The sequence below is a fragment of the Electrona antarctica genome, assembly GCF_951216825.1.
Source record: "Electrona antarctica genome assembly, chromosome: 22".
Taxonomy (NCBI): Eukaryota; Metazoa; Chordata; class Actinopteri; order Myctophiformes; family Myctophidae; genus Electrona; species Electrona antarctica.
The window spans coordinates 37,823,126-37,838,125 of record NC_136805.1 but is presented as its reverse complement, the minus strand read 5'-3'; the positions used below and the strand labels follow the sequence as shown (position 1 = coordinate 37,838,125).

Below are 15,000 nucleotides of genomic sequence, written 5' to 3'. Positions count from 1 at the left end.
ACAGTACCTCCCGCCTGCCCGGCATTTTCCAGGGAGTGGACTGTGATCTAAAACCCTCACGTATTTATCCTTCATTGTATATAGACTGTCTGCCATTATGTGATATCATATCTTTATTATCTTAATATTTGTTTAAACTTTGGAAAAAAACGACTCCACAGAGAGCAGTCTTGTATAATATCTGAGTTATACTATGTAGGCTGCAGGTGTCGCACACTGTACATTTAGTTCTGTACTTGAGTACAATTTGGAGGATTTGTTTTACTTTACTGGATTCTTTCAAATTTTCTGTACTTTTCCTTCTACTCCTACATCTCAGAGGCAAATATTGTGCTTTTACTGTATACTACAAGTATTTGAAAACGTTAGTTAGCTTTAAGATCTGCTATTTTCAACAACAAATATGTATACATTTGAAAACTTGGGACATGGGACATTCTGCACAATGAGTACTTTCTACTTTTGGTACTTTAAGTACATTTTGATACCAATAGCCTACTATTGTACTTTTGAATGTATATTTTGAATTCCGGACTTTTACTTGTAACAGAGTATTTCTAATTTTCTACATTGCAGTAATGATACTTTTACTGAAGTAATACATTTGAGTCCTTTTTTCCCCATCACTGCTGAAATTAAAAGATCTACAAGCTGGAGCTTAATGTAGATACAATCGAGCAGGGATGTTGTTATAATTCATTACAGCTCGGCCTACATATACATTTATTAGCTACATATGTATTTCCACATTTTTTTGGGCATTCGTTGCTGATGTTTAACACTTTTAATATACAGCCGTTGTCCAGCCGTCGTGGTCACATCTGTGGTCCACATGTCGGCCGGCGTGACGTAATTAAACATGAAAAACACATTTAATACTACGACTAATTGAAGACAGCTCCCACAACACTGCCCTTGATCTTCCAGAAGAAACACCGGCGTTTAAAACCATTTAAACCCTGTGTATTGTGTGTCATTTGCTGAGCGGTGTGTGTCCCAGGGACCTATACTAGGCCCCCTCCCTTTTTCCCTCTACACCAGTTTTTTTCCACCAGTGATTCTCAACCTTGTCTGGATCAGGGCACACTTGAAGACCTTGACCACCCATCTGACCACTTGGCAGCAGCAGTTGAGAGCAACACGCAGGCTGGCAGACATACTGACAGGAACCTTGACTTTGCAATCCTCCATTTTCTTACATCAAAGTTTGTTGACCCGTTTTCCTGACCTGTGTTTTCTTCACCACATGAGGGAACTGAAAGTCATACAGCCCAAGGCAAGCTCTAGTCTAGACGATCTCCAGCCTGGCCTATAGCGTGTGAAAACGTGTACGTCACCAAGAGGGGGGGCGGCGTCTGAAAAGCTAGGGACGGCCCTCTCGTGGGCAATAAATTCTAGCCCACATCACTCAGAATAGAGTGACGGTAGGGCATTCACTTCTAGTCATTTTTACTAGTTGACTAGTTGCCTAGTTTACTAGTCGACTAGTTGTTTAACTACCTATTATGTAAAAAATAAAATAAATTCAAAAAATAAACTTTTATTTGTATTATTTTTTTGAAAATAAATATTTGTACATTGAAAAACTGTGTACATGGTGACTATAACTATAATCTACCTGATCTTGAGGCCTACAAAATCGGGGGAAAAAAATTAATAAAAATAAACTAGTACCAACAAGGTCGACTAGTGGATTTACTAGTCGACTAGTAAACTAGTCGACTAGTTGCTTAATGCCCTAAGTGACGGTGGTATGTTTTTGTAAATATTGAGCTCGTTCTTGGCGACAACATAGTGAACCAACACAGGATGGATAGAAAGAACGTCGGGCCCAAATACATGAAAAGGACAAGAAAAATGTTGTGAACAAACACGGCTGTGCTTAGATACTTTGTTGAACGTTATGTCTCTGCGCCGTACAGCCGAGATCCAAGCCATTCTACGTCTTTTTGTAAACTCGTCAATCTGGGTTCCTTGATGCCGTCTCCATGCTGGAAAGCTGAACATCTAATTCCGTTTTCTGGCTCATTTCCTCGATGCGACCTGCTGTGGCACTTATTTACTGAGCAAGTCTGCTCTGCACCATTGTGAGGTCAGTTTAAAAAAAGAACGTATACAAGCACACGGATAGTCGCTCAATGTAAACAAACCAGACAAGCCAGCAAGTATGGCGGCCGCTACCACGTGACACATATGTTGACGCCCCCTCCAGGAGATTTTGGTACACCCTATAGGCTGCATCAGCAGACCAGCAAACATCAGACCGGGCCCAGGCTTCAGTCAGCAGCAACCAGCTACAGTAGCCACCAGGCCAGCCCAAGAGTATATAGCCACCTCCAGGAGCAAGCAGCTAGCTAACAGGCAGCAGCAAGCAGCTATATAGCCACCAGACCAGCCCAAGAGCATATAGCCACCTCCAGGAGCAAGCAGCTAGCTAACAGGCAGCAGCAAGCAGCTATACTGTAGCCACCATGCAGGCCAGCCGAAGAGCAGCTAGCCACCTCCAAGAAGCAAGTAACTAGCCAACAGGCAGCAGAAAGAAGCTATACTAGCCACCAGGCCAGCCCAAGAGCAGATAGCCACCTCTAGGAAGCAAGCAGTTAGCTAGCCACCAGACGGCAGCTGTACTGTAGCCACCAGGCCAGCCGAAGAGCAGCTAGCCACCAGGAAGCAAGCAGTTAGCTAGCCACCAGGTGGCAGCCAGCAGCTATACTGTAGCCACCAGGCCAGCCCAAGGGCAGCTAGCCACCAGGCACCAGCAAGCATGCTATACTGTAGCCACCACCAGGCATGCAAGCAGCTAACCGCAGCAGGCTCAGGAGCATCCAACCACCATGCAGAGGAACACACCACACCAGCAATGTCTGGTCCATGCTGCAGCAGGTGCGTGAATTGCTTGAACAGCAAAATAATGCACTATAAAGTACTTTATGCTGCAACAGGAAACCAGTTAGGCATGTTTATTTGTGTTCCAGCTTGGATCAATGGAACAAGTTCCTATTTATTGGTATCACAATGAAAACTCATTTTTCAAAGTTGTAAAGAAAAAATCACACCCGTGTGAACTGAGTGGTGCAAGGTCTTATATAGTCTGATCAGCTATGTCAGTGACGTCACATACTAACCATAGCAACCATGCTCGTTTTTTGGTACGAACACGGGTACAAAGCCAGTTGTTGGAGTGGTTTTCACCACTCAAAAAATCCCATGATCTTTTTTTCTACTCATTAATCTTTTTAATGTTATATTATCATTAATATATATATATATCTTAAAATCTAATTATTGGCATCTATATATCTATATGCAAATTATTTGGGGGCCTACTTACAATAAGTGGACGGCCCACCGGTTGTCCCCCGGGCCACTAGGTTGAGAACCCACTGCTCCACACACCAAATCTACAAGCTCACAACGTGCTATGCTGCGGCAGGTTGTGACCTTGTAAATCTGCTAATTAATGTCGGTGATTTGTTTGTCTGTTCTTCACTGAATGTTTCACCGACAACGACATGCTCAGAATAGGGATGCTATGGGGCGGTTGATGTGATTAATATGACATCTGGGTGTCATAGTTGACCAGAGGAATTATTCATAATGTACTTGTGAACAACGCATCCTTAATTGAACTTGACCATCCTTGACCTTTCTGACCCCATGTCTGCTGTGTGTGTCAAGCTCTCACTCACACATACATCGTCAGCTGATTGGAAATACTGAATACACTGCCTGGTATCTTCCTGGGTGATTACTCACCCTGTTGACGGTGTGTGTGTGTGTGGGTGTGTGTGGGGGGAAGGGGGGGGCGTGCATGCGTGTATGTGACTGACTGACTGACTGATCAATCGATCGGCTGCAGTGTGTGTGTGTGTGTGTGTGTGTGTGTGTGCGTGTGATTTAATCACCATGAACTCAATGTGTGCGTACAGTATTACTCTTGTCATTCACATTCTCATTCTCGTGAGGGCATTGTATCTTTTGGCCCGCATTATAAAAAGGGTCCATTTCAAAGATCTGGGCTGGGGTTAATAGGGATATAATACTAGGCATTTACAGGTTAGGTTCATGGCTATAGAGCGTCGCAGTCGCCCTTTCATAACGACGCCAGGCCCAGGAAATAATTCCCAATGCATTTTTCCAATAAACATTTAAAAAAAACATTTATTTAAAGACCTTACAAGCGTCGTACAAAGCCAACTCAGGTTGTGACAAATCATGACAACAAACAATATTTTGAACCAAACAAATAATTACATAGAAGAAAAACATAAAAAAAGTGTTGTAACCTGCCGTTTTCTTCTTTCTAATTATTTGTTCGGCCCGAACAATTGTGTTTGTTGTCATGATTTGTCACAACTCGAGTTGGCTTTGTACGAGGCTTAAAAGGTCTTTAAATAAATACTTTTTGAAAGAGGGGATATTGTTACTTAGGATTAGGTTGCAGGTTAATGGCATTTTTTATTAAAGGCACTAAAACCTCAGCGTTCGTATCGTGGGGGGAAAGATAGCAGATAGCAGATAGCTTTCACCAGTCCCCACGATACCAACCATATGGGGTTTAAGTGGTTAGGCTTTTTTCTTTTTGAGACCCCCCATAAAGACTATGTTGGTCAGAGCATGTGTGTGGGTGTGCATGTGTGTGTGCGCATGCGTGCGTGTATTAGTAACATATACTGGTCAGAGGGACATAGTTCCGATCCCTGCTGAGTATAGAGTAACCACTACTACTATTCTGGAAAACGTCTAAAGAAAGCAGCCGTTGCCTTTTAGAGAACAGCCAACTGTTGCCAATTACACTAGTTTCCTATATCAAAGCCTTGGAAGTGCCTGTCGCTGCTCCGCACAGCCAAGAGGCAGCCATGCAGCCACCCAGCAGACAGAGAGAGAACAACAATAGCTCTGTTGCTTTGCTTCGCTCCACCAGGCCTGTGAGCAACCGCTTAGTGATGGTGATATCACTATAACTAACAGCAGACACACACGCACACACACACGCGCGCAAATGCACACCCACACACACCCATTGCGACAGCGTAAACAAGCGCTCACCTGCCTGCGGACGGCTAATTAGAGCGATGAGATCACTATACGTTTAGCAGTCACTGTCTGAATAGATTTGCAACACAGAGGGGAGCGCTCTGTCATGCTCGATGATCGGGTGCATGTGTGTGTGGTTAGGGGTAGTACGCACGCACACACACACACACACACACACACACACACACACACACACACACACACACACAGCGGTCTAATGTAACCAAGTACATTTACTCAAGTACTACTTCACCATGGCTATTTGAAAATAGCCGATCTACAAGCTTGGGACGCGTGGGACTGTGAGCTATTTTCAAAGGATTTTTATACATTTGGAAACATGTGAAATATGTGCATAATGAGTACTTTTTCTCCCAGTATTTAAGTACATTTTGAATTCCAGATATTTGTAGCGTATTTCTACGTCGCAGAATTGATACTTTCACTTACGTAAAACACGCAAGTACTTCTTCCATCACTGCGCTCACGCACACACACACACTAGAGTAGAGTCACATAATATACCCTGTGGAGTTTCCAATTCCATGTCCGTTCCCTACTGTAAACAGTATAAACCCGAAAGAAGCCTTGAAGTGAAGCAACGGGGGGATTAAAGGAAACAGGGAGGGGTGGGAGACACACACACACACACACACACACACACACACACACACACACACACACACACACACACACACACACACACACACACACACACACACACACACACACACACACACACACACACACACACACACACACACACACACACACACACACACACACACACACACACACACACACACACACACACACACACACACACACACACACACACACACACACGAGAGGACTTTTTTTTTTTACTGACTCAACCTACAGTATTGTAACTCTTAATTCTAATCCTAAAGCAGTGAGGCGGTAGTAGTGCAGGGGACTGGGTGGCACCCAATGCAGTGAAGCAGGCTTGTGTCAATGGGAAGGTGGGGAATATGTATCACCTCTTTCTATAATTGGCCTGATTCTGCGCCTTAAAAAGCCCATTTTATTGTCTCTTACAGTTCAAGTTCAACATCAAGGTTCTTTGGTATTGGTTTTTGTTCGACTTCTTGAATATTGTAGCTGCATAGTGACTGTGCTGTAAAAAAACGATATAAAAAAAGAAGCAAACATTGATGCAATATGCAACAATGTACAGTATGTACACAGTAGCAGACAGTGTACTGTCAGCAGCAAATAGAGACAAAGTGGCTCCCGCCGCCACGCCTAACCGCAAACATTTTGTCAGCTTGTCAAATGCTGTAAAAAGTGGCAGCATCATCGTGCAGTGTGTTTGGAGCTACGGGATGTTTTCTTTTCACTAGAGACCTGGACACTTGGACAGTTCTGTTTGTGACAAAAAAAAAAGAAGAAAAAATGCATTGCAAGCATGTACGTTGGGTACACAATATGAAGATTTATGTTTGCTTGGTGGTTTTATAAACAGTGGCTTCCACCAGAGAACTAGCTGTTTGAGCGTCCTTCCGGGCTTTAGTCTAACCACGCTGTCACAGTGGCGCATTCGCTGGGAATCAAGGCTGTCGATATATGGTGACCAGGAAGAACAGCTGGGCCCATGGAGTGGTAATCACCTCTCCGCTGCATGGGCTGGACGACCAGCCTGGCCAGAAACACCTAGCCTGGCTTGGCCAGCCTCATAGCGGGGATTCACTGAAGATTCTTCCTTGTTGCGTTGAGGGCAGCCATTGTTGTTTTGAAAGTACTGCAGCATGAATGTTACGTCACCATATACACATGAACCAATCAGAGGCTGCTTTTCACTGTTGTACAGACAGCCGTTGAAACACAGTCACTGATTGGCCCCGATCATTTTCTGATTTCTCCAGCTTCCGCATACTCTCTGCCAATGAGCCCGAGTCCAGACTCATATGCGGGGAAGAATCTTCAGTGAATCCCCGCTATGAGGCTGGCCAAGCCAGGCTAAGAAACACCGCCCCCCCCCCCCCCCCCCCCAGAGCTGCTGGCTGTGTCAACACACCTCAAGACAATGACCATCTGGTGGTCTGTCAACTGTGGTTCCAAGAGGGTTGTTCTTGTCCTTCCCTGAAGCTGTTGGCCAACTTGGCCCTTCCTTGTTGCCCTGCAGCTCCTGGAGGCGAGGTGGGGGATCCAGGCATGCCTTCCCACCGTCTGGGACATGAGTGACTATAATAATGTGGTGCTGGAGTCGTTAATCAGGGGACTAGCAAAGTTCACTGCTGCTGAATGGGTTCCAGGACCACCAGTTCAACAATCCGTGGCACCTGTCCCTTTATGTCGAGAAAATCGACCTTGTCCACTCAATGCCCTTCCTATACTGACCTAAGATGTGCAAAATCAGTATCCACGTTTAAATCTCTCCTGAAAACCCACCTTTATGTTAAAGCCTTTTCTTAATTGTCATTTGTGTTGTATTATACTGTATTTTGATGCCTGCTATTGCATGGATTGTTCTTTTGTTGTTTTCTCTTGATGTAAAGCACTTTGTGACTTTAGTCTAGAAATGTGCTATATAAATACATTCATTATCATTAAACCCATTTTGGGGCGGGAACCCCTTTTGGTGTTAGCATTATGTTATGCTTTAGCTATTGAAAAATAGCAGATCTACAAGCTCATAGCGCGCCACCGAGTGGCGCGCTACGAGCTTGTAGATCTGCTATTTTTGAAAAATCGAAGAACGACTGACATAGAAACATAGCCTTTTCAGAAAACTTGTCAGGATGTAGAAGACATTTTTAGAATCTGATCTCAGGTCAAAATGGGTTCATTTTTTGGGGGGCTCAGGGAGACCACTTCTGATGGACCATTACTTGAAGCGTTATCATGTGATGGCTGGGAGCAGCATGTATAGCCACCATAATATCATCATCGCCGCCATATTGGTAGGCTGAGCCTGAGACACATATATATATGTGAGTATCTTGAGACTTTTTTCTGTTTTATATTCAGGAGAGGATTCCAGGTGGAGAGGATTCAGGAGAGAAAGCTGCAAAGCACTTGGACAATGACACCAAGGGAAAAAAAAGCATCAGGTACTGGAAACAAAACAAGATTGAGCTGATGTTAACTGACACGAAGAGAGCACGGCTCACTGGACATTGATATTAAGGTTTAATGCTAGCGTTACAGCTTTGGCATCTATATTTGGTCAGTGTTCAAATATTAATTCATTGTTCTCTAATGTTAATATTTATGGAAGACTGAATTCTGAATTGATACCTTGTTTGCAGCTGATTTTTATATGGCTGATAATAAGATAATAAGTGTTTTACTGGGCTAAAACTTACAGCAAATATTGATTAACTCATACTGATCCAGTCGGGGAAAAAAATATATCCCACGTGTGAAGTGAGGGGCGCTCTTATCATCATATATGATCTCATTCTGGCCAATCACAATTTGCGTCCGTGCACTTGTCCGTCTTCACTTTTATGCCCTCACTTTTAGCTTCAATATGTACTTTGCTCACTCAGCCAATCAAATCATCGCTATGTGGGGTGATCAGCCAATCACAAGCCAATGTTTGTGTTCACACAAACCCCGGGAAAGCTGGGCATATAGGAGGGGCTATAGCGCCCCTCAAAAACAATGGCCTCTCTAATCCAATTCCTCTCATGTTGATGCAATCAAAGGCATATTAAAGGATATACAGTAGGCCTACTGTCTATGGTAGCCATCGTACTGTAGTCCTTATGGCTGGTGGGAAGAACAGAGGGACTTACAGTATGTGCGGGGAACTGACAGGTAAATGGATTAGACAGCAGCCATCACCGCCTGCCCTGCCTGGCCCAAGTCCAAAAAGGAGGGACGGTGGTGCGCGCAGGGCTATTGGGGCTGGCAGGTTACAATATTCGGTGCATTCCATCATTCGCCCGCCGCAGTGCTGACAAGTCCTTTGACTGACCTGACCCAAAAGCATGCGCCTCGGATTTGGTCCAGTGGACGAAGCCGTAAATGTTCTCGACCCCTTTCTGTAACGCAGACAGATGCCTCAGACTATAGACAGGCGGGCTGGGGGGGGGGGGGGGGGCTTCCTTGTCCTGGGAGGAGGATGAGGAGTTAACCACCTGGTGCATCACCCCAGACGAATGCCTTGCAAACTGGCCATGTCTGGAAAACATTGAACCGTCCCGTCTGCAGGACGGTCGAAGGACGCTGCAAGGCATGCATGACCAAGTGGACATTAACATGCTCTGATGCATGCGTGTCACTGTGCGCGCGGTGTACCACAAACAATGGAACACATCATGAGATGTATAGTGTAGCATATACTTGGTGATAAAGAATATAGTTTGGACCGGTACTGCTGTCAGAAGTAGGCGTATTGTAGAAGGAAATTACATTGAAAACATAAAGAAGAACCCAGGAGACTGAAAATTATGCTTAATGATATTATTATTGAAGAAAACAAAAGAAACATAAACTTCAATCAATTGGATATAAAACAAAGTAAATCCAACCCAAAAGTTGCAGTCAGAGTCAATATTGTCCAAAGTCATTCAAGGTCAGAGGGGTAATGTGTGAGGCAGTGTTTTGAGTGTATGGAGTAGTTATGTGGGGGGGGGGGGTGGGGGAGTGTGTGTTTGAGTGTGTTTGAGAATCAGGCCCTACCCCTTAGCTCGCCATTGTATTCGTCTTCATCATCATTCATGGTTGATGAAGACATTTCAGGTTTTTCAAGGGGAAAACCTGGCCTGAATACAAAAAGGCCAAATTAAATATCTTGTAAAAATAATAATCAAAGTAGCATACAAATCAAACATTTACAAATGTCAAATCAAATAGTTCATCAAAAACATCAAATGAAAATAACCAAACAAAACAATTCAAACATTTCAAACAAACAATAAACTCACCAATTCAGTCAATTCAATTCAGTGCAGGTGCATCCAGCTCATCGGTTCACCAGTGTGTATTGAGGTCTAAAACCAATGTTGATCAGTGTTAATATAGAGTTTGGTAATAAAGATTGGTAAATAGTAAAATGTTTGTAGTGGGGATACAGACCTGCCACAGCCAGTGATGTGCACCTCACTGTCTGAGACAAAAGTGCTGTGTTTTATACTAGTGTGGTGGTGATTGCTGATTGCTGATTCAAAACTGGTGTGAGTGAGTGAGTGATCGGTGTGATGAGCTGTGACCTGATGCAGATGGCACCGTGACCATACAAAACAGGGATGCAAATACAGACAAATATAAATCTGGGTCACAATAGCTATGTACGCTCCACAATGTGCTGGAGATGCCCTGGCCGAGCCAAATGCCGCTGCAATCGCCTGTGCCAATAGAGCGTCGCAGTCCCGCCTCCTACCCTGGACCAGGAAATGAAACCCAATGCATTATTCTCATAGACATAGTATTTATTTAAAGACGGTTACGCCGCGGACAAAGCCAACTCGAGTCGTGACAACTCATGACAACACAAACAATATTTTGGACCAAACAAATAATTACAAAGAAGAAAAACAACACAAAAAGTGTTATGTCGAGTATATGTCGAGATAAAAACCAAAGAGAGGTGGCAATGTAGAGATAAGACATACAGTATGTTAATAAAAAGACATCAGACAGAGACGGAGAGAATGAAACGGACAATGAGAGAGAGGTTAATCATTACATCAGCTGAGAGATGGTGAAATCCCTTACGGTTGCATTCTCACCCCGAGTTAAACGAACACTGAAGATGTGTCAGTTTCGTGGTCTCATTGCAGTAGTACTTGTTCAGAGGTGAAAGAGGCAGCGTGTGGTTTCGTTAAATGACAGGGACTAGTCATTTAACAACGAGCGCTGCTCGCGGTCTGGGCTGACAAAAGGCCAGACACCTGCTTACGTGCGCACAGACATGTCGTTAATCCATGTCACACTCTCAGGCACGCACACGCAGAAAAATGTACAAACACATTCACCCACACATTTTACGAGTCAGTGTACCCTCCCAGTAAATACATTCACCCACACATTTTGCGAGTCAGTGTACCCTCCCAGTAAATACATTCACCCACACATTTTGCGAGTCAGTGTACCCTCCCAGTAAATACATTCACCCACACATTTTGCGAGTCAGTGTACCCTCCCAGTAAATACATTCACCCACACATTTTGCGACTCAGAAAATGTGCACAGGGACAGGTTCGTAATGCTATACGTGAGGCCTGTCAATGAATTCAGACTCAAATTGCAATAGCAATAATCCTCAGCGTTAGTTTATCTGCGACTGTCTCAGAGATTTTCCTGTGTAACCGCAAGTCTCAACTCCCAATGCTAAACACCGTAACCCTAAAACAGCCTCTTTGAAAAAGTGTGAGCGACCAGCCAAATGTCCTCCTCGCTTTCCCCACTATTTTATCTTGCTAACCCAAGCCTAAAATAGCCCCATGTCAGACCAGCAACGTGTGCCAAATCCTGCCGTTCACCAGTTTCATCCCAGTTTCATCAGTGCAAAGAACACTAGGAGAGAGGAGAGAGGAGAGAGGAGAGAGGAGAGAGGAGAGAGGCAACAACAACGCACCCCTTTCTCCTCCTCGCACAAACACAACATATGCACTGTGTACAGTAACACACACACGCACGCACGCGCGCACACGCACATACACACACACATCCCCTCTTGTTACGCCCCACCCCACCCCATCCCACCCCACCCCAGACACACAATGAGCATTGTGCCTCAGACTCGGAGCACACTAGCACACACACACACACACACACACACACACACACACACACACACACACACACACACACACACACACACACACACACACACAGAGACCTTGGAGTTTGCCACGGCGCCTTCTCATCCATCTACTTCACCAATTCATCAACATTTGTTGTTTATTCAAGACGATGAAGGAAGAATGGACTGCACTCACTCAGCAGCTTCCATAATTAACCTTTCTTCTCGGTGGCCTGGGTTGTGAAACAGCGTTGTCTGCCACTTCACTTCCTGTCAAGGGGAACCTCTGCCATCTGACAGGCCCCCGGGAGGAAGTGTCTGACCGTTCCTGCCCCCCCTCCACCCTCCACCCTCCCCCCAGTCTGATCTCTGTTCATGGTCACCACGGGGAAGCGGTGACTCAGCCGAAACAGGATGCCCGCCTGCACCGGGCGGTGGGTACGCACTGAGTTCATCGTGAGCAAGAACTGCTGTGATTTGGGGCATGTGGACGCATTAAAGGTTCCCAATGGGTCATCGCTGGTTGCTGTCAGTCACGATGTGTGTTGAGAATATTACATACTACAGTATGGTTGTTTTGTTTTAGGACAGGTGTGTGTCATTTGCATAATGTATACCTTTTACTTTCAGAGTCTTGGGTAAAGCCAGGGGTTTCTTCATGCCACGGACCCCCACATTAGGCCATTTCCAATTCTGTCCCACGGGATATCATATGGGAGTGGCATGCCGACGCACTGCCACTCCGACTATGTGGTTAGGTTTAGGGTTGGGGTTAGGTTTCAGTGTTTTGTACCATACTATTGTATGTATAAGTACAGAACAAAGCATGTTTGCTTTCGCCATCTTTGTTGAAGAAGAGTCTGGGCAATTATGATTTAGTCTTAAACACTATAAAGTTTCAAAATCTTATATTTACATTTAGACTTGGGGTTAGGATTTAGGGTTGGGGTTAGGATTGAGCACGGCGGAATGGCTGTGCGTCGGATTAGCGGGCTTCAGAATGCCGGTGTATAACTGTCCCAGGGACCCTGATGTGGCAGCGGTGGCCGAACGGTTTGCGGAGCGGAGCGGTCTTGATACCGGAAGGTCGCCAGTTCGAATCCCCGGACCGGCACGTTAAAATTACCGCCGCTGAAGTGCCCTTGAGCAAGGCATTGGACCCCAACCATGAAATGTTCTATGAGCAGGGCGTGGCTGTAAACAAGCATCTCGAGCTTAGTCCACTTACCCTGGGTAAACAAATAACTTTGCTTTGCTTTGAAATATGTTATGTTTTGGTTTAAGTTAAATCAGTGTAAGCATATGTGGCCAAATTTGACTGAGTGACTGCCATTGGATTTTCTTTGAATTTTCGTTTTTTTGAAAGCAGGGAATCATAGCTTCAAATTGACATATTGGTTGTTCAGTTTGACCCACCAGTTTAGTTTTGGAGATATGGCTTACAGAGTAATGTCTTGCAGAAAAACAGCGAGTTGAGAAAACAGGCTTGAAAGGTTCACTTCTGTGGACTCATAACATTACACCTAGCTACATGTTTAAGCATTTATTTCATATATTTACATTTCAGCTCTTATTATTGTTAGAACCGTGTCTCATTATTTTAGTGGCAGCGGTGGCCGAACGGTTTGCGGAGCGGTCTTGATACCGGAAGGTCGCCAGTTCGAATCCCTGGACCGGCACATTAAAAGTACCACCGCTGAAGTGCCCTTGAGCAAGGCATTGAACCCCAACCATGAAATGTTCTATGAGCAGGGCGTGGCTGTAAACAAGCATCTCGAGCTTAGTCCACTTACCCTGGGTAAACAAAGAACTTTGCTTTGCTTTGCTTTTAAGTGAACTGAAGTATATTGGAATTAACTTCTCCTCATGCAGACCCCCTGGGTTTCCTGGGTCGCACTTTTAAAACCACTGATCTTAGTATATGATAGGCTACTGTATCTGCACTACAGATTTGGACTACTCCCTTTGGATTTTGTACCATAAAATTGCATTATTGCTACGCGAGTGCCGCAGTCCCACATGCAATTTATATCGCTACATTTATTATTTAAACCCTATTATCTAAAAAAAAACATATCCACTTCGACCCTACTGTACAGTATTATGCTGTGCATCAGTTGAACCGGGGGGGCGGGGTGGGGGGTCCCCCAGGGGTCTTTACTTGGCTCCCCTCCTTTTTTTCCGCCTCCACACCCCAAATCGCTTCTCCAATAACAGCCGCTCTCCAAGCTCGCAACGCGTCGCACTGCGACGCCTCGTGAGCTTGTAAATCTGCTATTCTTCCCAAATCGTCACCTATGAATGACACGCCGAAAAAAGGGATGCCATGCAGAGTTCATGTGGTTATTAACACGCACACAAGGGATACTATTGCCCTTTACAGCCTCGCGAGCTTGTAAATCTGCTATTGTCGCCAAATCTTTACCTATAACGACACTCCGAGAAATGATGCTATAGGGTTCATGTTTAATATGTTCATGGTTAATATGCATATACATGATAAATCATACCACCTATTACCCTTTACAGCCCGCAGTGCAAAGGAAAAAAAGTGCAGTTCCCCATTAGAATAAAGCTGACATCATGGTCATGCTGGGAGCGCCCCACAGTCTGCCCGTGGATGTTTATGAACTGTATAATTCACCCTGACAGCCCACGGCACCTGAGGCTGCACGGCTACATGTAGCCCACCGCTATGCTGCACTCAGCAACATGCTATACAAAACTCCATGCACCTGCTGCTTCATAGAGCGCGCACCAGCAACACGCATGCACACAGACACACACACAGAGAAACATCACACACACACAGAGAAACATCACACACACACACACACACACACACACACACACACACACACACACACACACACACACACACACACACACACACACACACACACACACACACACACACACACACACACACACACACCCACTCACACACACACACAGAAACACAGTCGCAAACCCACCCACACACACACACCTGACATTCACATTGCTGGCAGGGGATATTGTTTCCTGGTTTCCGGTCAGCCATCTGGGGCTACAGTGTGTGTGTGTGTGCGTGCGTGTGTGTGTGTGTGTGTGTCAGAGAGAGTGTGTGTGGGTGTGCTTGTGTGTCTCGCTGGCTGTGTGTGTGTGTGTGTGTGTGTGTGTGTGTGTGTGTGTGTGTGTGTGTGTGTGTGTGTGTGTGTGTGTGTGTGTGTGTGCGCGCGCGCACGCACACGCGTGTACACCTA

General features: G+C 45.1%; 1 protein-coding gene across 2 annotated transcripts in view; it reads right to left on the bottom strand.

Moving 5' to 3' along the window:
• Window positions 1–15,000, bottom strand: part of entpd1 (ectonucleoside triphosphate diphosphohydrolase 1) — a 44,382-nt gene that overhangs the window by 29,244 nt on the left and 138 nt on the right. The window contains exons 1-3 of one of the 2 annotated variants that reach the window (XM_079491878.1): window positions 10,087–10,104; window positions 9,936–10,001; window positions 9,691–9,773 (exon numbers count right to left, since the gene is read on the bottom strand). The exons of the other annotated variant lie outside the window; for it this stretch is intronic. Coding sequence (XP_079348004.1) covers window positions 9,691–9,745 — 55 coding nt within the window. The 5' untranslated portion in view covers window positions 9,746–9,773; window positions 9,936–10,001; window positions 10,087–10,104. Of the gene's footprint in view, window positions 1–9,690; window positions 9,774–9,935; window positions 10,002–10,086; window positions 10,105–15,000 lie in introns of those variants that run through there. 2 annotated transcript variants of the gene reach the window in all.